This window comes from Podarcis tiliguerta (assembly GCF_965153285.1).
Source record: "Podarcis tiliguerta genome assembly, chromosome: 4".
In the NCBI taxonomy this organism is placed as follows: Eukaryota; Metazoa; Chordata; class Lepidosauria; order Squamata; family Lacertidae; genus Podarcis; species Podarcis tiliguerta.
The window spans coordinates 80486904-80513370 of record NC_139537.1 but is presented as its reverse complement, the minus strand read 5'-3'; the positions used below and the strand labels follow the sequence as shown (position 1 = coordinate 80513370).

At 44.5% G+C, this 26467-nt stretch overlaps 1 protein-coding gene across 5 annotated transcripts; it reads right to left on the bottom strand.

The window, feature by feature from the left end:
- Nucleotides 1–1290: 1290 nt before the first annotated feature.
- Nucleotides 1291–26467, bottom strand: LOC310676196 (maestro heat-like repeat-containing protein family member 6). Of its 5 annotated transcripts, none has more exons than XM_083437808.1 (16): nt 26348–26467; nt 24680–25031; nt 23193–23345; nt 20379–20533; nt 18587–18752; nt 16816–16985; nt 15884–16018; nt 15683–15797; nt 13463–13606; nt 11699–11875; nt 10872–11027; nt 8293–8385; nt 7498–7600; nt 6248–6313; nt 4623–4734; nt 1291–1361 (listed from the first exon to the last, which is right to left on the bottom strand). In XM_083437808.1, exons 2-16 carry the CDS (start codon nt 25022–25024, stop codon nt 1349–1351), a joined length of 2103 nt encoding a protein of 700 aa, XP_083293934.1. In that variant the 5' UTR covers nt 25025–25031; nt 26348–26467; the 3' UTR covers nt 1291–1348. The 5 variants fall into 5 exon arrangements, with proteins under 5 accessions (XP_083293934.1, XP_083293936.1, XP_083293935.1 ...); XM_083437810.1 differs by having other exon boundaries at nt 11699–11872; XM_083437809.1 differs by having other exon boundaries at nt 26262–26387.

Genomic DNA, 26467 nt, shown 5'->3' with positions numbered 1-26467 from the left:
GCCGCAGATTATTGAGAAGGCCTGGGTGGCTTCTTGAAACTTGGGGGCCCCTTGGCCCCTCCTAGATGTCACCCCTGCAATGGTGTATATACACACACTCACACATTCCTCTCTAGTCCTCATTCAGGCAAGCAAGAGGCATTAGCAGAATTCAAGAAGAAGAAGAAGAGTTTGGATTTGATATCCCCGCCTTTCACTCCCCTTCAGGAGTCTCAAGGCGGCTAACATTCTCCTTTCCCTTCCTCCCCCACAACAAACACTCTGGTGAGGTGAGTGGGGCTGAGAGACTTCAAAGAAGTGTGACTAGCCCAAGGTCATCCAGCAGCTGCATGTGGAGGAGCGGAGACAGGAACCCGGTTCCCCAGATCACGAGACTACCGCTCTTAACCACTACATGACACTGGTTCTCAAGGGCACTTTCAAGGCAGGTAAAGACATTCCGGGAAAGTCTGAAGCAGGGTATGGCTGGGAAGAGAGTGTAGTCTGGAGGGTGTCCCAATGGCCTGAGAGAGAGACCCGGATGGCCACATCAAGCTGCCCTGGGCCAGAGGTTCCCCATTCCTGGTTTAAGGGGCGCAGAACTCTCTGTATGGCACACACAATTCTGTCTGTGCACTTATAATATTAATAGTAGCAATAATTTTATAATTTGTACCCCACCCATCTGCCTGGGTTGCCCCAGCCACTCTGGGTGGTTTCCAGCACATACAGAAACATAATAAAACATCAGACCCCAACTGCTGTTTCCTGCCCCTTCATCACCTGCCTAATGGTAGGGCTGGTTCTGGGCATGTTTGCACACCTACCCCTCTGTTCAAAATTAAAAGCTCCCAAGTCTGCTTCACATTTTAAAATGCTAAGGCTGCATAATGGTCATATGACATTTTCCCTTTGAATAACAGATCTTTCCAGAGGTCCATGAACATTCAAAACTCAGTTGTGAGTTCCCTCTCCCTCTCCCTGCCACATTTTGTTAAGTCTATTATGTTGCCCCTTAAACATTCCTAGTAACGGCTGCTTCATATTTTTGAACTGAATGAGCAGATACTTGAATCAATGGGAGTGCAGGCAGCTGTGGGCAGCAAGCAAGCTGCTGGAAGGAGGTTTCATACACTTCCATCTTAAGGAGGGTTTTGATTACTGCCTAGAAGACACTCTGCATTTACATTAAGATAATGCCAAAGGAAGGACATTGAATGATCCACCTCTGCTTAAGAAAGCTACTTTCCTATCCAATTCTAGCAGCAAAAACTACCTAACCTCAGAGAGGAACGCCACAATAAGCCTTCATTGTGAAATTTCATACAGTGCTCTTTATTCAGATGGATATTAACTTCAGATACAGGCGTCAAATACAAGATCTGTAAAGCAGAAAGGTCAGCAAGAAAAGGAATCATCATTAACATTTCAGTAGGTGATGCAGTACACACCTTTCGACCTCATAACTATTGGTCCAGGTGAGATTCTCTGAGATAGGCATGGCCAAACTTGGCCCTCCAGCTGTTTTGGGACTACAACTCCCATCATCCCTGACCACTGGTCCTGTCAGCTAGGGATGATGGGAATTGTAGTCCCAAAACAGCTGCAGGGCCAAGTCTGGCCATGCCTGTGTGAGACCAAAGTGCATAATGACAGAACAAAATAAAACTACTACAGTGGTGCCTCGCAAGACGAAAAGAATCCGTTCCGGGAGTCTTTTCGTCTTGCGGTTTTTTCGTCTTGCGAAGCAAGCCCATTGACGGAGTAGCGCTATTAGCGCTATTGGCTAAAAAAAGGGCTAAAAACGGCTTTTTTAGGGGGGGGGATTAGCGGTTTTGCTGCTAAAATGCTTTTAGCAGCTTAGCGATTCAGAATAAGGGGTTTTGGAGCAAAAAAAAATTCGATTTTTTTTCGTCATTTTTCGTCTTGTGAAGCAAGCCCATAGGGAAATTCGTCTTGCGAAGCGCCTCTGCAGACGGAAAACCCTTTCGTCTTGCGGGTTTTCCGTCTTGCGAGGCATTTGTCTTGCGGGGCACCACTGTAGTCTTGTGCCAAACCAGACACGGGGGTGGGGGAGGTTATATGTGTCTGCCCCATTTACATATAAAATGTGGGATGGGGGCTGACAAGAGTCTACCATGAGGCAGAGTGAGGAGACTGTGCTGACTGGGGGTGTCATTAAATGGGAGTAGATATTTATCATCTCATATTTTTACTGCTGGGGGTGAGGAGAGACATTTGTGGATTTTTTTTTGCCACATATACCAAAATAGTATAGATGGCCTTAGGTACAACATGACGGGATGGGATGAGGCATGGAGAGCCCTTCACATACTCTGTCTTAGATCAGTCTTGCTTACTTCAGTCCTGCATACTTTCCTACTAAAAGGAGCGCATAGAACTCTTCTCCTCCTATATGTTGCAATACAATACAGTCATACCTTGGGTTGAAATAGCTTCAGGATAAGTATTTTCGAGTTGCGTGCTGCGGCGACCCGGAAGTAATGCAGCGCTTTACTTCCGGGTTTTGCCACTCGCGCATTTGCTGATGGTCAAAATGACGTCACGCGCATGCGCAGAAGCGGCGAATCGCGACTCGCGCAGACGTGGGTTGTGTTTGCTTCTGGATGCGAACGGGGCTCTGGAACGGATCCCGTTCGCATCCAGAGGTACCACTGTAATTCGGTCTGCCAGTCACTTTTCCACGTTCCTGCTTCTCATATTGGGGGAAATAAGGTATGGGGTGGGGAGGTTTTGGGGATCAGTGTGCTTTTTTATGCATCACCCCTGCCTGCAGGACAGATTCTACCCCAGCTTTCGAGATAGCCAAGAAGAGTACTTCCTTATACAGCACATAGTTAAATTGTGGAATCTGCTACCATAAGAGGTAACATTATTATTATTTATTAAATTTGTATACCCGCCCTTCAGCCGTAGATCTCAGGGCGGTTCGCAACATAAAATTGCAATATAAAAGACACAAAAAACAAGAACAGGAACAAACCAAAATCCCACCATGATTCAAAGGCAAAGGTAGGGATGGCCACAAACTTGAATGGCTTTGAAAGAGGATTAGATAAATTCACAGAGGCTGAGACTATTATGGGTTACTAGTGATGGCTTACTAGTTCCTTCACTGGCAGACTGTAGGGTACAGATAAATTGTTCGTAGGGGAACAGTTAGGGCTAGAGTCGCCAGCTTGCAAGGAGGATGGGGGGACAGGACGGTGCACACTTGCCATCATAATTTCCCGACATGGCGTGTGTGAGCACCACACCTTCCTCCCTAAGCTGGGCAGAAGCTTCCGGGCTTTGGGAAAGAGGCACCAGGCGGGCTTTAGGAAGGTGGTGGGAGGACTCTTGGACCCTGTTGAGAGCATCGTGCCTCCCTCCCCAAGCCGGGCAGAAACTTCCCAGGCTTTGGGAAGGAAGCGCCAGGAGGACATTTAGGGGACTGTATGCCACTATTGCCAGGGGACTGTATGCCACTGAATACCAGTTGGTGGAAATTGAAGGTGGGAAAGAGTGGTGTTGCACCCAGGTCCTGCTTGTGGACTTCCTATAGGCATCTGTTTGACCACTGAGGTCACACCCACACCAAACATTAGAGGAACGTCTAAAGCACAAGTCTCCCCTGAAATAATACTGGGAACTGTAGTTTTGTTGTTGTTGTTTAGTCATTTAGTCGTGTCCGACTCTTCGTGACCCCATGGACCAGAGCACGCCAGGCACCCCTGTCCTCCATCGTTCCCGCAGCTTGGTCAAACTCGTGCTGGTAGCCTCGAGAACACCGTCCAACCATCTCATCCTCTGTCATCCCCTTCTCCTTGTGCCCCCCATCTTTCCCAATCTTTTCCAGGGAGTCTTCTCTTCTCATGAGGTGGCCAAAGTATTGGAGCCTCAGCTTCAGGATCTGTCCTTCCAGTGAGCACTCAGGGCTGGTTTCCTCCAGAATGGATAGGTTTGATCTTCTTGCAGTCCATAGGACTCTCAAGAGTCTCCTCCAGCACCATCATTCAAAAGCATCAATTATTCGGCGATCAGCCTTCTTTATGATCCCCTTCATGGATCACTGCCTTGCCGTGTCAGTGAATAACTCAGAGAAGCTATGAGCTATGCTGTTCAGGACCACCCAAGATGCACAGGTCATAGTTGAGAGTTTTGACCAAACATAATCCACCTGGAGCAGGAACTGGCAAGCCACTCCAGTATCCCTGCCAAGAAAACTCCATGGACAAAGACAACAGGGAACTGTAGTTTACCCCTCACAAAGCTATGATTCCCAGCACCTTGAACAAATGACAGTTCTCAGGATTCTTTGGGGGACGCCATATTCATTAAATGTATGGTGTGGATGTGACTTTTGAGAATAGGATGCTGGGCGAGATGTTGGCCTAATTCAGGAGGGCTCTTCTTAAGGCATGTTAAGCTCTTCTATACAAACAGGGTGGATGTGTGAAAAGACATCGCCACCATGTCTACTGTCATCCTTAGTAGCAAAAAATGCTCTGCAGCCTATTTTCACCCCCACTGCTCAGGAATATTTAGCCCTCTTGTTTTCATTCTTGTCCTGTAATTATGGTAGCTTTTAAAAAAATCTATTAATGCTTAATTTTCACCGTACAACCTGAAAGAAAACGTACCTTGGGAAATAGCGGGAACATCTGAACAGGTCTGCGCAGTACCTGCGTACTTTTTCTGGTTCTGGAACAACCGGGACAGGGCGCTGTGCTTCTGATGGGAAATTGCTGAAAGCTGAAACAAAGAGAAAAGGGCAGATCAACGACTTGACATGGGAATGACCTAGTTCTCCTCCCTGTCAAATATACCAGCTGCTTTGGGCAAGGCTGGGTTAACAAAGAAGCGTTCTATGCCTTAGCATACCATGGAGTAGAGAAAGAAGAAATACTGTAATGCTAAACAGTGTATGCTGTACACATGAGCGAGAGAGAGGCGTTGTTTTGTTTGTGCATCTGTGAAAGCTTTTCATGACAAAGGTGGGAATGAAAAGCGGCGAAATTAATTTTGCAATGAATGAAGAAACACAAGAGAGCTGGTGGGTTGTAGTGATTAGAGGGTTAGAGGCTAGGAGCCAGGAGAAGCTTCCAGATTGTCACTGTTTTGTGGGTGGGATACAATTAAATACCGGTCATTTCCGGTGGATTTTGCACTCTTGCACCCATCCCCACAACGCCAAACTTTGTTCAGGAAAGGGAAGTGATAGGAAAATAGGTGCTAGAAAGTATAGGATACAAAATCGCTTGATGTGGTGCACAACTTTTGTGCAAACAAATCAGAATGAATACTCAGTAAATAGCAGACATTGCATAACCTCTGTATACACTCTGAAAACAAATCAGGACGAATACTCGCTAGACAAGCCTCCTGGAAGAGTCGCAGTGTTCAAATCTCCACTCAGCCATGAAGTCCCCTTGGTAGCTTTGGACTAATCACTACTTCTCAATCTAACCTGTCTCAAAGGGTTGTTTGGAGGATAAAACCTGGGAGAATGTATGTATGCCTCCCTGATCTAAATATACTAAACAAGTCCCGCAAACTCTCTGATATGAAAGAGAGTGTATCACCTTGACCAGGAGGCAGGGGTGGGGAAGATATTCAGTTCAGTTTGCATTTATAGGCATCTTTAAAGAAAAACCTACCTAATTTGCATGTTCCAAACACTATGCAAACCAGATTTCATTGGAAATCTGCACGTCTCTGAATTTTGCATTGCACCCCTCTAGCCAGGTGTGCAAAAACGCATATCCTAAGGTGAAGTGTGCACAAAATGCACATTTTAGTGGAAATTACGAATCTACATTCTACTGGAGATAATGCGCTTTGCAGAAATGTGCATATTAGGAGAAATTCATACTAAATTGCTGATGGATTTTTATAAGAAAATGTTCTTTTAAAATAAAATGTTCAAAGCAATGTGGAAATGTGGAAAACTGAATTTAAGATTGGAAAAAAGAACAGATTTGCTAGTCCCTACAAGGAAATAGGTATGTGATATCTATCTATCTATCTATCTATCTATCTATCTATCTATCTATCTATCTATCTATCTATTTTTCTATTCATGAATGACAAAGAGTGCTGTGCTTAACAGCAAGAAAGATGTACAGAAAGGGTACAGATACAGTTTCCTCTACAGGTATGCATATTTTATTTCTGTTGTTAGTGCAGACAACAATAAGCAGCTGAATCCAGTAGCAATACAAGAAAATGCAGACATCTTACTATTGGATGATATTATGATATTTACCTTGCCTCAGGAAGTCCACTTCTGACTTTTGTAGAGGACTGGAATCTAAGTGCTCCAAGATAGAATCTAGAGATATGCCATACTCAGTGTAAATAAAAAGGGCTATTTACTTTACTTTCAGTTATATTCTCTGTAAACAAAAGGGTAGCATTTGCTACCAACTTCTTCAATAACACAGATTACTATCTGCAGATAGAGCCCAAACTATATTGCTTTCAATGGTTTTTAAAATATCTGCCACACAGGTCAGTTGATCCCTTAAGGTGGCTCTCTCAAAAAATAACATTAAAATCAACAGCAGAAATATAAGCAAAATGAAACAGAAGAGTATATAAACATGCACATACACAAAAATCAATCTGGTTAAGAAAAGAACAGAATGATAAAAGCCATCCCTAGGTTAAAGACCCACTCACAACACACCAGGACAACTGCCATCACTGAACGCCTTGCAGAATATGAACATCTTTATAATCACTCAATGTAGAGAGTAGACAGGCATATCTGTGGTATATGGAGTTTCAGAGTTTGGGTCTCACCACTGAAAATCTGGGGCTAGGAACAGGTTCCTAGGCATCACAAGAATTCTAGAGCAGAAGCTTTCAGAATTACCCTCAGGAAACCTTTTCTGCACAGATTTTTCTGTCAAAAACCATCTGTTTGTTTGCAGCGGTTTACACAGAACATCAGCCAGGCTGGTCTGGCTTGCTATTGGCCAACTGAAATGAAAGGACCTCCTGCCTTCCTAGCACTTTCCCTACAAGTATACATTGCAGGGGAAGATTGGTGATGATGGACATTGGTCAGGCTGCCTCCTCAGAGAAGCTTCTCTGCTCCTGATAAGCTTTCAATGAATTTTGTGGCTTCTTGGAAACACCATTTGACAAGCCACTGACCTAGAGGGAGAAAAATGAACACCAGGGAGAGACAGACCACATGCCTGTCATGTTTTATTAAGTTGTTTATGAATGCAGGCCCAGATAACAGTGAAATTCTGCATGAGTTTACTTGGAAGTAAGCAAGTCACATTAAATTGAGTGGGACTTCCTAGGTAAATGTGCACAGAACTGTAAATCGAGCCTGCAATCCTATACACATTTTCCTGGGAGTAAATCCCCACTGAACTGAGTGGGGATTTACTTCTTAGTAGATAAGAATTCAAATAAGTTTCTCCTCCTAAGCAGAATAGTCTTACGAGCTGTGACAGAACTGGGATGGCAAATAAAGATGAAAGCATTCTGTTTATATACCTATAAACATGGTGGCTGCATTTCTTGTATACATTTGTGGGCTTTGAGTATAGTCTTGCGCCTGGTCCAGAAAGTTCCGTAGTTTTCCTGGATGTTCCTTAACCTAGAAAATGAACACTTTGATAAACATGCTGTAATGGCTGCATAGGCAGGGTATATTTGCCAGTTAAGAATGGATCCTTTTGAAACAAAAGTGAAACTTGTAGAGTCATGGGGCCGGATTGGCCAATACTGCTCCCCCTCCAGGATCCAGCCTATCACATGGACTGCTGTCCCTGCCTCTAGCATCCCTGGCCATCCACCTGGGAATGGCACATTCAAGTACACCCTGTGCAAGTAAAATCCAATGCATGGAGGCCAAAATTATGGAATCAACTTCCTTGGGGGGGGGGGGGGAATCCAGTAATGGCTATGTGATCATTGGACGACATGCATCAGGTTTTCTTGTTTTGGGGGTATTTTAATGCAGAGTTCCCCAAACTCGGGTCCCCAGCTGTCATTGGACTACAACTCCCATCATCCCTAGCTAGCAGGACCAGTGGTCAGGGATGATGGGAGTTGTAGTCCAAAAACAGTTGGAGACCCAAGTTTGGGAAACTGTTCTAATGCAACATTTCTGCAGGATTGGCCAGGGATTATCAAAATACATATGGTAGGGGCATATACATTCCTTCTGTGTGCCTGAAGGAAGCCTGTTTCTCTGCCACACACACTTTTGCTGGTTCATTTGAAATCAACAGATATGAAGTCTATGGATAATATTGAAAAGATCCCAGTGTGCACAAAGGGCCTCACAAGGTGCTTGCAAATCATGCTCCAAGAGTCCTGGTTGTCATTTGCAGTCCATCCCAAGAAGACTTTGCACTCTTTTAAGCTGTCTCTACGACTCTGTAAAACAAGAGAGACAAGAAGCCTTCCCCAGAATTAGTGAAAAAAAGAGATTATTCGAAAAAAAGTCGAATAAAGCCAAATAAATTATAGAAGGGCCAAATGCAATTGCCTCAATCATCTAAAGAAATTGTGTGCAATCTGCTTCCTGTTAAGTCCTTTTGTGTAGTTTGCTGGATATTTTAAGAATTGTTATTAGGATCAGAACTTTTATTTAGAGAAGGAAGTTTCTAGCTCTCTTGAGTGCAGAGTTAAATGAAATAATGATGAAAGCCACTGAAACCCAATGTATAAAGAAACCTTAATATATCATTATGGCTTTTGAAGCTCACGATTTCTTCTAAACCAGTATTTCCCAAACTTGGGTCTACTGCTGTTTTCGGACTACAATTCCCACCATCCCTGACCACTGGTCCTGCTAGCTAGGGATGATGGGAGTTGTAGTCCAAAAGCAGCTGGAAACCCAAGTTTGGAAAACCCATCAACAAGCCCAAGTTTTCACCCATCCCCAGTTTGGTTCTAACAATTCCGGAACGTTCTGCTCCTTATTCATTAATGAATTCATATCTGTTGATTTCAAACTGTTGTTCTGGAAAAATCAGCATCCAATTAATTTAAGCGCAGTATACTGAAAAAGAAGAATGAAGTGTATATCAGCAGCTATTCTGTCTGTGCTTCCAGTTTGGTCCTTGGAGGTCTACCAGTTAATAATTTCCTCATTGGAATTCTTCACACCACCTATTTCCCAAGCTTTTAGGAATTGCTTCCTCGGGGACTGAGCTATGTCTTCAAAGCACGGTTCACTCACGCCGTTAGTGTGAATAAACCACTGTAACACCAACCTCAATCTGCTTTCAGTCGCCACCTGCCTACCTTCTTTCTTAAAACCAGTTGGCTTGGGGTTAGCTTGGGCTCCAACTATAGTTGGTCTCCCTGCCTTCTACCCCACTGGTTGAAATGGGCACCAGCCACCACTGCTTACACTTGTAATATCATGAGTCCTGGAAGGTTGGTCAACATTATCGTCATCGCATTATATTCCAGACAGGGAGTAGGGGCTGAAATTAGGAGACTGTAGTTTGCTTAAGCGGCCCAAGAATGTCATGGCTAAGGTGAGATTTGAACTCAGAACTGGCAACTCCACATTCTTGGAGCCACTATACCAATCCAGCCCTCAACTGGCCTGTTCTCAACTGTATCCCCAGCTGTATTGTGTCACTGCAACAAAATATGCAGGTGCTGCCTTTTCTTCTGATCCAAAGTAATCATATTTTTAGCACTGCATTTATTCGGAGTTTGTTATTTTATTGGTCAGCCTCAAAAACTGAACTGTTGGTATTTGTATTTTAAAGTCGCACACTATTCTGGATACTGTACTTCAATTATAAAAGCAGTGAGCAAGGGCAATAAATCATTAGAACAAATCCATGCAAAGATAAATAGGTGCGCTCTGGTGCAAAACAGAAGATTGCTCTACTGCTGTTCAAGCAACTTTCTGTTTTTGGAACCATGAGCAGTACCTCTTGCCAGTAGAGGCCCTTCTAGCCTTGGACTATAGAGCTGCACTTTTTGGCTGCGGCCATTGTCACAGGTGGAAGGGTGCCCTGAGAAGCCCCATTGGCCTCACCAGAACTGGTGCCACCATGTGGCATCTTTGGGCAGCTTCTAGAGTTCCGGCACTGTAGCAGGGCACACTTCTGATGTTTCCTAGGTCTGTGAGCTTCCATTTAAATTTCCCACAATGTCCCTCAGCCTAGAAATTTAACTGGTTGTTTCCAGCTGCCCAGCACTGATTGAAAGGTCTGTTATGGGTGCCTCTTGTAGTTGCCAGGACTGCCAGGTAAATGCACAACATCCCATCGGTGTAGGAAGAGGCCAACCAGAGAGAACTTGGTTCACGTCTCCCTCAGGCATAGCTGTCAAGTTACAGATTTGAAAATAAGGGACCAGCAGCCTCGAAAATAAGGGATCAGCAGCCAAAATAAGGGATTTTCCGGGCACAGGTATGTTCAGCTTCTGAGCCCCTCCGAGACAAAGGCAGAAAGCCCAGCCAGCAGCCACACGAAGCCTCAAGTGGTGGTTCCCACAGCGCAGCAACCCGGCAAAGGGGATGCAGCAAGGAAAACCACCGTCATTTCTCCGCTGGGAAGCGCTGAGCAAAGGTGAGTCCCCAGGCAACGCGACCGATTTGATCGGCACAAGGCATGCAAGCTCCACCCCCCCCAGTCGTTCTTAGGCTCCTTACTGGGTGAGCAACACAGCCAAGCAACACAGTTGGAGCCTCCCTCCTCCCTGGCCAGCAGGGAGGGAGGGAGAGGAGCTGCTTCCTTTGAAACCCGGGAAATTTAAGGGACATCATCAATAAGGGACAGCAGTAGGACACAGCGCTGGGATAAGGGACTTTCCCGCCAAATAAGGGACGGTTGACAGCTATGCCCTTAGGGCGTCCTTATCAAGGCTTTGCAAAAAGGCACAATATCATTTACCTTAGCCGCAGTCAGATGTGGATCTTGGAGGTTCAGTAGCAATGTGACAATACTGTTGAGAACCTGGTCCTGCAAAGCGGCTTTTTCTTTCACGTCCAGGTTCTTAATCATGTCTTGAAACAGCCTGTTTGCCGCACAGGTTATTTTGGGTCTCCCCTGGGAATGAAAGAGAAAGGAAAAAGTTTGACTTGATAACCTTCCTGAGACACTTTGAGGCTATGTAGATAGATACTCCTGCATCCAGGGCACTCTCACCACTGGTTTGGGAAGAGGTGTTTGCACAATGTTAGCCACAATCCCTATTATCTATCCTGTATCTATCCTGTTGTTTCTCGTGAAATATTGCCTTTTGATGCATTTCCCTCAAATCAGCTTCAATCCGAGCTGTGAGAAAGAACAACCTTGCTTACATTTTAAGCCTTAGATACCATGGCCTGATTCCGTGCCTGGAGATTGGACTGCAGGTAATTTTCTAAGATCTGTGCAAGATAAATGCTCCACGACCCAAATATGTTTAAGACTGCAATCCTAAGCACAATTGTTTACTGCCGGCTCCAGGGTTTTTTGGTTTTTTGGAGGGGGCACTTGGGCAAGACATCCTCAATGGTTGCAGTCACTGCCACTTGAAAAGAGCATACAGGAGACATATCCAGGGCATTTTTCAGCCTGAATTCGTCAAAACTCAGTTCTGGCACTTCTCAGGTGGGCGCCATTGCCATTATAAGAGAACAAGGGAGGTGTTCATGGTGAGTTCTGGCTCCTCTTTTTTTGCCCTTACACCTGGAAAAGCCCGCCTCACATGGATGAACAATTCTTCTGAAACTTACGTCGGCCAAGAAAGGCTGAAGCTGTTTGACGATCTTCACAAATATGTTCATGTTTATATTGTTTTTGTGGAGTGTTACGATCTTGTTTGTGACCTCCATAGCTGTCAAAATCACCTTCTCATCAGTGTCGTTAAAACTTGGAAGTATACCCAGGAGCAGGTTGGAGAGCTCTTTCTTCTGAAAGGACACCGAAATCCTTTTACTGTTAGACTAAAGTAGCAATTTCACATTATGTGACTGGGATCCTTAGTTTAGTCTTGCTGTTGACCCCTGACCAGAGCTGTGCACACATGGTACTCCCACCAGTGGAAAGGAGTGGGGGAACACTTCCCATACTCTTCCTCCCTGGAGAACTTTGTGCCCTCCCAAAAATCTGCTCTGGAGGGTTGGGGGAACCTACCAGAACAATATGAGAGGTGATTTAAGTGGGAAGGAGGGAATCAGGAGAAATAGCCTCCCCTCCGTTCCACTAGTGGCATCCTCCACTGGATCTCGGTCTCATCCGTGAAGGAATGGGACCCAAATGTTCAGAGTTGCACAAAATTGTGTCTGAGCCTGGTCAGCAATATCACTAGCTGCAGATAAGCTTCACTCCATTCCTAAAATGAAAGGCTTAAGCCTCACCTGGCAGCCATACCTACTAGCCTAGAAACTGTTCCCCCAATGCAGGGCTTTTATACGTAAAACATGAACACATTCTCTGGTGTTTTAGGAGCAGAGGTGTAGCAGGGAAACTTAACAGAGCAGGGGGTGATAACATCCTCTGCCAGGGTGAGCTCAAGCTCTCTGGGTGAGGCCCTGTGAGGTAGGCTAGACCCTGTGAGGTAAGCTAGGCTCAGACGATGGTTGGCCCAAGTTCACACACTGAACGCCATGACTAGCCCCTCCACTACAGCATTTACCACCAGGAATCTCCAGTGTGACAAACCATTTTCAGACTGATGGCATTTATGTACCACAGCTGTTTCATTCATTGATGCTATTGAAACATATAATGGATGCCGACACAAGCCCAATTAAGAGGTAATAATCTCAGTCCAGCAAAACCAGATTTATTGGACTGAGAACAAGTACCGTGTTCACAACCCCCTCGCCTCCCATTTCTCATTTACTGTAATGCAAAGCATTGTTTTGGTGGTCACATGCTGCCACATAACCAGGAAACGTATCGCCCCGTGACACAGATTTGAATAAAATGTACATATGCTAATTTATAACTATAGATGCACATTTAGAAATTATTACTATACACATTGTAAGTAAGTCTGTGCCCAGTGACCAGGGTATCTGTTGGTTTGCTGTCCTAGGTTAACTTTAAGGCCCCTATTTTCCCTTCATATTGTTATGAATTGGGAGTGGAGGAAAGACTCTCCATCATCCTAAGTGGGGCACATAGGACACATTTGTTGAATACTGCCCAATAGTTCTTGCCCCTGAGCACTCACTCAGTTGAAAATATAATCTATTTATCCTGCTTCTGTCATAGTCTCGCCACGTTCACATCTAGCTGTGATTATTAAGTGGTGAGAAAAGGTACTCTGCACATGTCCTTATTATTCACATATTCCCATGCCTAGGCCCTGGCATCTGACACAGGTTCTGGAGCTCTGCCCCTGGATCAGTTCCTTAAAGATGCTCCCCCCAACTTCTTGTTTCAGTATAGCATGTTTTGCTTCAGTACAGAGCACCAGTTCAACACCTCCACCTTGTCCTTACCTAGAGTTTCCTTTAAGAAACAGCAACAACAAAAATGAAATCACTTACGTTTTGCAGGTGACGCGCCACATTGCCCATTCCATGGAGACTGAGCCAGCGGTAGGTTGGACACGAATCAGCCTGCCAGTTCTTCAACAGGCCCAGGATGTAATGTTTTTGTAGCACCGTGTAGGTGGATTCAGACGAGAGAAGCTGAACAACACAAAGCAGTAAATATGTGGCAGGAAATTCAGAGAACTTTGCCCATACGTTGCCTGCTATCGAAAGGTAATGATAGAATACTGGAGTCACTCTCAGCTGTTGCTGGTGTTTCAGTTAATGGATAAAGATTTCCCCTCAAGCCCAAATACTGTTATTTTTTTATATGAAAAAGATATTGGTAAAGTGGTAGGATTTGGTTGCAATAGTATTGTTTTGCTTTTTGTGTTGCAGTCACGGTCTGCTTCAGACATCTCTAACTTTTCTGCTGGCTACAAATTCTGTTGGCAGGATGTGTTATCTGCACTTTTTGAGTTGTTTTTCACCGCATACCTATACTTATGCAATGCACCAGAAATTATTTACATTATACTATAATAATAATTTATTATTTATACCCCGCCCATCTGGCTGGGTTTCCCCAGCAACTCTGGGTGGCTTCCAACAGAACACTAAAATACAACAACCTATTAAACATTAAAAGCTTCCCTAAACTGGACTGCCTTCATATGTCTTCTAAAAGTTTGGTAGTTATTTTTCTCTTTGACATCTGGTGGGAGGGCGTTCCACAGGGGGGTGCCACTACCGAGAAGGCCCTCTGCCTGGTTCCCTGTAACTTGGCTTCTCGTAGCGAGGGAACCGCCAGAAGGCCCTCGGCGCTGGACCTCAGTGTCCAGGCAGAATGATGGAGGTGGAGACACTCCTTCAAGGATACTGGACCAAGGCCATTTAGGGCTTTAAAGGTCAGCACCAACACTTTGAATTGTGCTTGGAAACATACTGGGAGCCAGTGTAGGTCTTTCAAGACCGGTGTTATATGGTCTCAGCGGTCGCTCCCAGTCACCAGTCTAGCTGCTGCATTCTGGATTAGTTGTAGTTTCCGGGTCACCTTCAAAGGTAGCCCCACATAGAGCGCATTGCAGTAGTCCAAGTGAGAGATTACCAGAACACGTACCACTCTGGCGAGACAGCCTGCGGGCAGGTAGGGTCTCAGCCTGCATACCAGATGGAGCTGATAAACAGCTGCCCAGGACACAGAACTGACCTGTGCCTCCATGGACAGCTGTGAGTCCAGAATGACTCCCAGGCTGCACACCTGGTCCTTCAGGGGCACAATTACCCCATTCAGTACCAGGGAGTCCTCCACACCCGCCTGCCTCCTGTCTCCCAAAAACAGTACTTCTGTCTTGTCAGGATTCAACCTCAATCTGTTAGCCGCCATCCATCCCCCAACTGCCTCCAGACACTCACACAGTGGCGGGGGGGGAGGGGGGGAGAAGAATGTGTACAGAAACCCTGCCATAAAGACAGGCTGGAACTGAGTGAATATACAAGGGCCCAACCTAACATTCTTCCATTCCTAAGTGATTGGGGAAGGGCTTCTAGCTCAGTGACTAGAAAGCATCTGCTTTCCATGCAAAACACCCCAGATTCAATCCTGGCATCTCCAGACAAGGCTGTGAGAGATCTCCTCAAGCCACTGCCACTCAGTGTACGCCAGGGAGCCTGAGGGTCTCTCCAACCTCCCAAGGGCTGCATGCCAACAGTGGCCTTAGTCATATTCCTCACAACTAGGGAGACGTTTAATCTCAGGGTCGTGGGTTCAAACCCCACGTTGGGCAAAAGATTCCTGCGTTGCAGGGGGTTGGACTAGATGACCCTCAGTGGTCCCTTCCAACTCCAAAATTCTATTATTCTAAGTAGCTCGTAAGCATTTATGCAAATATAAACACATGCATATATGCAAATACATCCACGTATACTCTCCACAGCTTTTTCTGCTTGGACCGCCGAAAGCTTCCAAGCAACACTGACATAGGCTGTGTAATGGAGGGGTGAAAAAATGTGAGAGCTAGGAGGTTTGTCGGTAGATATAAAGTACTGTATCTGTTGGTACAGCAATGGAATGTTTCCTCTTAACCATTGCCTGTTCCTCATGGTGTCTGAAGGCAAAAAAAGAGGATGCAAAAACAAACACATTTACAGTTTTGTGTTCTGCTAGGACCACACTTAATGGCTATGTAATGTCATATTTCTCAAGATGCTACTCAAACAAGAAAATAGACATACTGCAGTGAAAAAGGCCATTGCCGTCAGCTTCTGTTGGTCATCCCCATGATGGAGAAGAGGAATCACTTTGGTAAATACCGCATAGTCAAGCCCATGATGATGTTTGACAAGGGCTCTGTAAGGATATAAACAACATTTTATATTGAATATGCAGAAGGCACACTGAAGAACAGCCTCAAATTCAGGTCCTCCACTACTTGCCTGGCCAGAAGGAGAACTCCTTCCAGGTAGTTCTCTGGTGAAGCCAAAAGGTCCCAGCTTCCCGTTAGACTCGTAAAACACGCCTGAGGAGCCTTCTGCCTTTTCACCAAGGCCTTTAAAGCATCCATGGCACAGCTGAATTCAGGGAAAGAAAAAGCATATGACAGGGACAATTACCTTACTTAGAGCCCTATGGCACACACACCCCTTCATGAGTTTTGTTAGATGGCATTATTAAATCCTTTATAAATGATTGTGGTTTGGTTTACTAGGAGCTTGCATCTTGAAAGTTATGAAATGCATTATTACTGTAATTGGAACCTGAAACAATAAGGAAGGAAGTGGTGTAGACAGCTCAGTTCATTAGAACAAGCCGAGTTTGGAAAGGAACACAGCATGCATGTTGTTTATTATTAATTATTATTTATATGATGATGATGATAATGAAATTGCTTTTTGAATTTTTTTTTTAAATATTTGTGTACATTTTGGGAAGGTATGGTCCAGGGCATCATAATCCTGTGAATGCTCATGGAATCTTGCTCAATGTTCCCTTTCTTTGATGAGGGCATGGAATAGTGAACTGGTCAGAGGCAGAGAAAACGCGGGTGGAGCGGAAACAAAACTGGGCAAAGCAACTGACTCCTACCTCTGCATAGGAGGCAATATCCTAACCACATAAAAGCCCGGTGGGACTTTACTGATAAAGCAAAATAAATTTCCCAGTAAAGCCATTTTGGAATGGACAATCTTTTTCGGATTAGAAAGCCTTTTTCTGCTAAGACATTTTAATGAGAATAGCTCCCCTGCTGCAGTGCAGGAAAGAGTAAGACCTCCAGAGCCTTTCCTTACAAGCCAAAGAAGAGAGAATTATGTTCTTATCAGACACTGATATTTACATGGTTAGTAGTACTCCATTAGCTGCCTGTTACCTTATGTAGTTTGATGTTCTGATTATGTCCTCCTGTCCAGGTTCGGAATCTGTACAGTTCATCAAGTAGTGCAGCTGAATAACTAGGAAGATGATCACAGATACGTAATAGCTGTTCATAGGGATTTTGCACTTTTTATCCCTAAATATTATGCATAGGGCCTTTGTTGCCTGAAACAGAATAAAAGAAAAACCAGACCTTAATTCTAGGAAGTTTGGTTGTTCTCCCACAAGCAGATATCACTCGTTATGTTTGTTCTTGGATCACCGCAGTCTTACCCTAAGACTGTGAGTTAGGGTTACTTTATGGGCAGAGGTAGCCCCCTCTAGATGTTGTTGGACTACAACTCCCATCATCTCATACCATTGGCCCTGATGGGAGCTGGAGTCTAACAACCTCTGAGTTCTTGTTGGCCGCCCCTGTTGTATGGCTACAATGAGAGATTCTAGCAAAACCTGGGGACGAGCAACCTAGAATATATTTCATGTCCTTTTTGTTCCCTTCCCTGTTTTGTCCCCTCTCCCCATAAAGCCCGACATCTTCTGTAACTGGTAGCTAAGCAATATAGCCAGATTGCATCTCCAAGCATAGAGATGGTTCAGTACTGGGGCATCAGAATACTATTAATTAATTAAATTTGTATATCGCCCTTCATCTGTAGATCGCAGGGCAGTTCACAACATCAAAATACAAGTTTAAAAAAACAAAATACATAATAAAAACAAGAACCAAAACGCACACACAAACCAATAGCAGCCCTCCCTCAAACACATTTAAGATGTTATAGGGTGTTAATCAGCCTGGTTGAAGAGAAACGTTTTCGCCTGATGCCTAAAGGTGTATAATGAAGGCGTCAGCTGAACCTCCGTGGGGAGAGCATTCCACAAATGGGGAGCCACTGCAGAAAATGTGAAAGCTTGAGTCTGGTCATATCTTGGCCTAGTTCCACAGGTTCCAGAACATTCTATTGCTTGAAATGAATGATAAGATAGCAGCCTTCGATTGAACGTTACTTAAAGACTGGGAATGGGAGAGAATCCGCCACAGCACAGAAGGGCAGCAGGCTAGCATGGGAGGTGAAACAGGGCAGGCCTTGTGACATACAGAGCTCTGCTCTCCAACACTTTGTTTGCTTCTGTGCTTAGCACCTGCTTGCTGCAGGGCATGAGCTGTGCAACTTATGCACATGTCCAACTCCTTCCAGAGTACATGGCCTGGGCTGGTTGTCTCTCTGCTTGCTTGCTCACTCAGTCAGGGCAGAGGCCTCTCCCAATGGCACTGTTGGTGATGTGCTGGGGGGAAGGCAACCAGGCAAAACAGCTAGTCAGCCAGTCCATGCCAAGAACAAGAAAGCATCCTCACCACCAGAGTACGGGCCCCAGGAGGACTAAAAAGAAGAGAGGTGGGCTCTGAAGGTATAGCCAGGAGGGTCTGCTCCACCTGCACCCCCAGAATCAGCTGCTGAGGCAACCACCTCACTCTGCCCAATAACAAGGCCTGCCATGTTTTGTGCACCCTATATTTCAGGGTTTCCCAAACTTGGGTCTTCAGGGTTTTTTTGGACTACAACTCCCATCATCCCTAGCTAGCAGGACCAGTGGTCACGGATGATGTGAACTGTTGTCCAAAAACAGTTCCCAAACTTTGGTAACCCCTGTTCTATTGGGTGCTGGCCTCCAAGTTGTTGTGCATCTTTCTAGATCCCAGTCTATGGTCTAGCACAGCACAGCTTGTTACAATTGGAGGTAAAGGAATAGCATATTTCTCTCACGGCTAGAGGTAGAAGGGAGGAGTTGTCTGTGAACTTTCCATCTGATCCCAGGCGTTCGCCGCTAAGGCAAGGTTTCCTTTTCAGCACTTCGAGAAGCTTGGCAAGAACCTGGAGTCTTACAGGTTGTTTAGCTTGGCCCAAGGCTTCCCAGATTTGAGTAATATGCCTAAAATTAAAACAAACAAATCTATATCAGTGTCTACACACCCACCCACCCACCCTACTGCTGATCTCAATCTCTCTCACATTTCTAGTGTTGTTTAAAGTGAAGTTATATGTATATACAGTGGTACCTTGGGTTACAAACTTAATTTGTTCCAGAGGTCCGTTCTTAACCTGAAACTATTCTTAACCTGAGGCGCGCTTTCGCTAATGGAGCCTCCCGCTGCCGCTGGTGCACGATTTCCGTTCTCATCCTGGGGCAAAGTTCTCAAACCGAGGTACTACTTCCAGGTTAGCAGAGTTTGTAACCCAAAGTGTTTGTAACCCGAAGCGTTTGTAACCCGAGGTACCACTGTACATGAATTAAGATGGATAAAGGAGCCCAACAGAACTGAAAGCCTGTTTGCTGCAAATAATTATTGTTTGTTTACTACTAGAGGGCTAAAAGCATTTTATAGGATTTGATATTTTCATCGGTCTAGCCAGTGTTATGAAAAAGAGGTGCCGGAACTCACCATGAACACCTCCTTCTTTTAGAATGGCAATGGAGCCCACCTGAGAGGTGCCGGAACTGAGTTCTGGTGAGCTCCAGCTAAAATAAAAAGACCTGAGTCTAGCAATAACCCCCAGAACAGACAATGTAAGAAGAGAGAGCCCTGCTGGCTATCAGGCCAATGGCCCATCTAGTTCTCACAGTGGCCCACCAGATGCTTATGGGAAACCAGCAAGCATCTTTTCCTCACATTTTAAACAATGGTTGTTGTTTTTTTGTATGATTAGGTTTTTTTGGAAATGCATGTGCAGGGATAAACAATAAACAAATTCAAAAATGCATTTGTCATGTGGTGTGGTATAATTTCTAAATAAGAGCTATGGAGTCAGTTTTGAATGAAAAGGATGCTTGGTCCCTGTTACATGGAATTTCTTATCTTGTCCATGGATATGCAGAGAATAATTGATATGTTGCTTTTTTAGACACACTTGCCTAAAAACTGCAAAATGTCACCAGCTGGAACTGCTCTGTCCCAACGCACCACTGGAATACAGCTCCCAAGATGGCTGCTCATGAGACAAAGGTTCCTTGCCCCCGGGGTACACAATATTGAGCTAGTTGGATAAATATTCTGACTTGCTATAAGGCAGCATCTTATGATATTCCTTGGTTTACCCTTAGATTTTATCTCATTGTTCACAGGAATAAAATGAAGTGAATGCTGTCACCTTGGAATAATTGGTGGCTATCGTCACACACTTTAGGTGCTGTATCAGGACAGCTGCTCAGACCTTTTGCTAGCTCAGTGTAATTGAATCACCAAGAATATTTACATTGGTTATATAAGTGACAAAGGTCACCTACAATATTCTGGTACAAGTTCTGAATATTTGAGTAGGTGGAGCGAGCGATATCGTTGCCAATTTAGCCCAAAGATTTTTCCATCAGAGGCAACCAGAGGAACTCACACAGGTGAATCAATGTTATTTCCCTGTGTGGCATGGCGGTTGGAGCACAGAACTTGGGAGACCTGGGTTCAAATTCCCACTCAGCCATGAAACTTACCTGGTGGCCTTGGGCAAGTCAAAGCCTAACTTACCTCACAGGGAATCATGGATTCCTCACTCAGTTCCTCACCTGTCACAAAGCAATGAGAGTTTCAGAAGGCTTGAAACAGTTTCTTCTGTGTGTTTTTCAGCCAGGAGGCACACAGCCCCTATGGCAACGTCTCTTGCACTAGGTTCCTGGATAGCTCGCAAGTGGAAATAAATAATATCAATGATTTCTGGCACCTGGGATAAAACAAAACAAGGGTTTACATTGATGATTCTTTCACAGTTTCTGTTGCTTTTGCATTTTATTTGCTTTTACATTTTTGGTCCTCAGATATGAATGCTTGTAGCACTTCTTAGTGTCTAGGTGAGAATGGCTTGCAGTGCGACAGAAAAGATAGCAGTTTGGGTAAACGGCCGTGCTCTTGTCATAAAGAGGTTAGAATGAACTCAACAAATTGCATCACTGCACTACAATGGTTATATATGCAGCCCCTCCAACCAGTAGACCCTTGCTGTTCAGATACTGCTCTGACCTGAGAATAATTTGGATGTTTAGAACATGTCTAAACATGATTGCTACTAGGCTGACTTGCAGTGACTGAATCAGCTGAGAGTTTTTGAAACAGGCATTACAGATAGTGATTGGGTTGAATTCAGAATTGGGGGAGTGCGCACAGTAATATGAACTCTCATAGCTTAGAAAGCTGCACCGATATATATATATGCATAAGCAGCAGAGAGGGCTTGCTAGACAGAGATAAGAGAGGCCCACTGTTCTTTACTAGGGATGGACAAAATGTTCTTAATGTTCATGTTCCTTGCATATGAGTAGACTGACATGTTCATTCCATTCTGTGCGGATTTGTTCGGCAAAATCCTTTCAATATTCTGCACGCTTTAAAAATGCATTTATCACCAATAAAGAACTTTCAAGGTAGCCTGAGGGCTTCCCTGAATGTCTCCTCCTCCTCTCTCTCTTTTTTCACTTCTTAAAAACATTTCTAGTTGCTCAGAGCAGTTAGAAAGTGCAGTGCTTGCCACAGCCATGGAAAACTTTTGATTAAAAAATGCATGGAAGCAGTATGGTGTTCCATCCCTGTCAGGTGATTTTTGGGAGAAAAAGATGGTTGAGCTCCGGCATCTCCTTATCTAGAAAAATAGCACAGTGTACACACATTACTATATTTGCATTCAGTCATTTTGTGCAAGTGTCAACCAACTAGATACCTGCTAGCACTTCAGAGTTTGATTTAATTTGCTGGAATCTGACCTACATATGGACGTTCGTAACAAGCAGACTGATCAGATACAGCAGCGCAGTTGCTTTGCTTCTAGAGAACTACAGATAGTTCATCCTGTCTTTGTTTTGGTATAGGAACAAAGGAAGCTGACTTATACTGAATCAGACCATTGGCTCAACAGCTCAGTTTTACCTACACTGACCACTGATGGCCGTTCCAGTCTCTGCCCACTGGACAGGTATAGGCAGGGCTGAAAATAGTGTTATGAAAGGTTAATTCCTGTCATGCTCCTCAGTGTGGCAATGCCAGGATATAGCAGGCGCAAAACTGATGTCATTGATCACTTAGCATGGTCACCTTGCAGCATGAATAACCTTTAAATGACCTTTAAAGCCCTAAACGGCCTCGGTCCTGTATACCTGAAGGAGCGTCTCCACCCCCATCATTCAGCCCGGACACTGAGGTCCAGTGCCAAGGGCCTTCTGGCGGTTCCCTCAGTGCGAGAAGTGAGGTTACAGGGAACCAGACAGAGGGCCTTCTCGGTAGTGGCGCCCACCCCGTGGAACACCCTCCCTTCAGATGTGAAGGAAAAAAGCAGTTATCCTATCTTTAAAAGACATCTGAAGGCAGCCCTGTTTAGGGAAGTTTTTAATATTTAATGCTGTACTGTTTTTAACATCTGATTGGGAGCCGCCCAGAGTGGCTGGGGAGACTCAGCCAGATGGGTGGGGTATAAATAATAAATTATTATTCTATTATTATTATTTTCAATTCCCTCTCTATACCATCGCTCAGTACAGTATTGCAGACAATCCCAGGTTCAAACCTTGCCTTCTCCAGGGAGGGCTGGGAGCTCCCCGGTCTGAAACCCATCTGCAAGCCCTGACGAGGCGAGGAAGGAGTTTACTGAGCAAAACCCAAAGGGATTAATCAATTAGTAATAGTTATCCGGACTAGTTCATGGATGTGAGCGAGGGCAATCTGCCTGTGACATCTGTCACCCCACTGATTGCTAGAGATGATCCGGCAGATCACTAACTGGATTTTCTCTGCCTCTCATACCCAGCTGAAGTTCTCCTTGCCTCTTGCGTTTGCGTGTACGTCCTTCTAATTTTGCCACCGGTAACAATTCGCTGCCCGAGGCAGGTGTGCAGTTCGCCTAACGGTTAAACCATCTCTGGAGGTACTGCTGCTCTTGTGGAGCCCCAAAAGTTCATGGCAGTTCTAAGGTCAGGAAATGTGATGCAGTTCTAAGGTCAGGAAACTGGGGTGCAAAAAGAGCCAATGAACATCCAAGAAAATGGAGCTCGCCCAGCTGAGGGGGTGAAGCTGTGGCTCTCATTTGTCTGGAAAGACTATGTGCACATGTGGAGCAGCAAAACACCTAAAGCGCAGGTAGCAAGGGGGAGAGAACTGAGGTGGCTGTCACAACACTGCTCTTGGGAAGAAACTACCTGACAGGCTAAACCTATAACTGGGCTAGCAGATCCTTTTCCTGGATCAGAACAATGCAAGCAGGCAACCAAATAAGCTGGCATACAAACAGCTAGTTGCTTCAGTACTTTTGTCTGTCTCTAGAATTCATTGCTAGAACCCACAAGGCACAACCACCTCAATTTTCTGAAACCCATAAGCATCTCTCTCTCTTTTTTTACCTTTCCCCTCAGTTTGTTCCTCTCTTTTTTCAAGATTGAATTCAGCATAGCGGAAGCTGCCTGGATGCTATTTTTTTCTGTGTCCCTCAGGCTAGCAATGGCTAAAAGTATCTGACCCGTCACGGTGGACTCTGCATCAGCTCCTTCAGGTATCTGAAATAAAACAGAGAAGAGTCAGTTGGGGGGGGGGGGGATACATTGGCAAAGGCATCCATTATCCAAAAGATGAACACCCACAATAGACAAGCTAAAAGTATTGCTGAACTGGAGAAGTTCGATTTAATGGTTGGAGTGCTTGAGTCAGACTAGGGAGACCCACAACCAACTCCCCACTCTGCCATGAAGTTCACTGGGTTGAACTTGGGCCAGTCACTATCTCTCAGCCTAACTCAGTGATCTTTCAGAGGTTTTGTGAGGATAAAAAGGGGCACAGGTACATATGCTGCCTTGAGCTCCTTGGAGGAGAGGCAAGAAAACAAACAAAATGAGCTGATTTCTAACATACACTCACATACATCCCAACATCACAATTACAGTATTCAAATGTAAAGCAGGGAGAAAAATACTCTGAAAGGTTTCCAAGATTATATGAGATGTCCAGGCAGAAAGAAGACCTAGGTCAGGGGTAGGGAACCTCTGGCCTTCCAGATGTTGCTCCCACCATCCCTGCCCATTGGCTGCCCTGGCTGAGGCTGATGGTACTTGGTGCCCAGTAACATGTGGCGGGCCACAGGCCATCTGTCACCCAGACCAGTGTTTCCCAAACTTGGGTCTCCAGCCGCTTTTGGACTACAACTCCCATCATCCCTAGGTAGCAGAACCAGTGGTCAGGGATTATGGGAATTGTAGTCCAAAAACAGCTGGAGTTTGGGAAACACTGGCCTAGACCATCAAGGCAAGCGTGTGGAAACAGAGGTCTTCTCCCATAACAAGAGGGAGATGTAAAGATATAACTTCTAAATTTGCAAATGAGCGAGTCTTTTCACAAAAGTGGTGTAAAGTGGCTCTGGTTTGTAATACAAATGTGTATAAAACTCACACTGGCACAATGCTCATTCACTTTACAAATGTCTGCACTAGATGGTGTGCCATCAATATCATGAGAGGAAAGCACCTGGGTGTTTTAATCTCATGTGTAAAAAAGTTTATGGCATGGAAAGAGCGAGAGTTTGGAGGCTGCAGGAGGAAGTGTAAAAAGGGAAGCCTCTTCACCCCTGAGGAGGATGCAAAAATGTGAACATAGATGGGATGGTCTGACAGAGTTAGGTGCACTGAAGATAAAATATGCCATAAAGGCTACAAACCTATAACTGCTTACCTGAGAGTAAGTCTCACTGAACTCCATTGCACCTACATCAGAGTAAACAGACATAGAATTGTGCTTTAAGGGGGTCTGTGTTGTATTGTTGTGGCCAATGATGTGTGAAGACTTGGTGCAAAAGGAGAAGATGATAGCTTGGAAAGAGAAATCCACAGAGTGATTGTACCTGATTAAGGTTTTCGTTTTCCGGCGGCGGCGAGATAACATGATGACCTTTCTTCTCTTTTTCCTTCACGAGAAAGTCCCCAGGCTCTGACACTGGCTTGGCAGCAGAGACTTTCTCTCGAATTTGTGTTTCTGTTTTCAGCATACAGTATTTTTTCTTGCTCGGCACAAACATCTGGGCTGTATATGGATTTGTTGCCTTTTCCTGGGTCATACCATCTCTCGGGCTATCAAAGTTGGTTTGTGTAGCCTTATCTTCACAGGTAAAGTCTGGTTCATTGGCATATGCCGTGCTGATCCCAACATGTGGGCCATAGGTCTTTTTAATCTTGTCTTTTACAACCATGGTTGATCTAGAAGAAAACACACACACAAAAAAAAGCTTTTGTCACAGTGTAACTTTATACATATCTTAAACTCTCCCAGGGAAGCGTGTATGAGATTGCAGCCTTATTCTTTATTTTATTAAAGGTCTTCAACCGAATATACCATAAAATCCAAACTAAGAAAAAGAATAATAAAAAACAATATATCAAACAGAAAAAAGAGAAAAAGATACATTGATAATAATCCTCATATGATCCTCATAAAATAAAAAAATATAAATATATCTGTGTAGCCCTCGGTCACCATTTTACCTTAATCTTCACACACAGAGTTTAATCCTCCCACCTCCCACCTGGGAGAGCTTCCCCTTCCTTGCCTCCCACCCTGAGAAAAACCACTCTGACCTGCCTCTCATAGAGGCCCCTTCCTCTTCTCTCTGTCAGCTCCCTGTATGTATCTTGATTTATCGCAAATATAATTCTTTAGCTGTCAAGACATACATCTAGTTAATATTACCAGAGAGCAACCAAAAATCAAAGATCACACAGGAAATCCAGACCGAAAGAAAAAGAAAAACTTGGTTTATGGGGTTGTTGCTGTTTTCAGTATGGGAGACACAAGTTTGCTACAGTGTCTGGAGTTGAATGCATGCCATACACCTGAAGAACCATTCCTCCCCCTCCAATAATCTTGGGAACTGTAGTTTGCTAAGGGTGTTGGGAATTGTAGCGCTCTCTCGGTGTAGGGTAAACTACAGTTCCCACAAATTGTGGGGATGGGGACATGCTTTGAATGTATGGTTTGTATGCAGTCCTCTCAATATGCGCTATAGGAGTGATGATTAAATAGTTAAAATATAAAGCAGATTTCATTTCTTCCTGGGTTTTATTTCATAGTGCTTTTGAAATCTCAAATTGAGACAAGGTGAAGTTTATTCTAAGTGCACCCAGGTATGTTTTAAAGAATCATTTCCCAACAGGATATAATTGAAGAGTCACTTCCAATTGTCATGAATTTTCAGTTGCCTACAGAATCCATTGGGATTTATCCTGCGTACAAAGAAACAAATCCCAGCACACACAAAATACTCTTAATACTTAGCCATCAAACTAAACACAATGAAAACCCATGCTGAGATTCAGAACGGCCAAAGCCAAGAAAGACTACTGGAATGTTTTGACAGCCAAAATCTCTGGAAGGACTGAAGGCCATTCAGAACATTTTTTTTTTAAATGCTGGTTGCAGAAGAGAAATACCAGTGGCTATGTCTGGCACCAGCAAGTCTCTGGTGAGTTAATGGAGGCACAGAGAAGCAACAGACCACGTGGAGCCATCTACTTACAACCTGCATGGTTGGAACCAGTCATATATTTCCCGTTCTGCTGCAGCAGTTTCTGCCTCACTGAAATGTAGCAATGAAAGGATCAGTGCTCACCAGGGCCCGGGTCACAATGGATCTTAT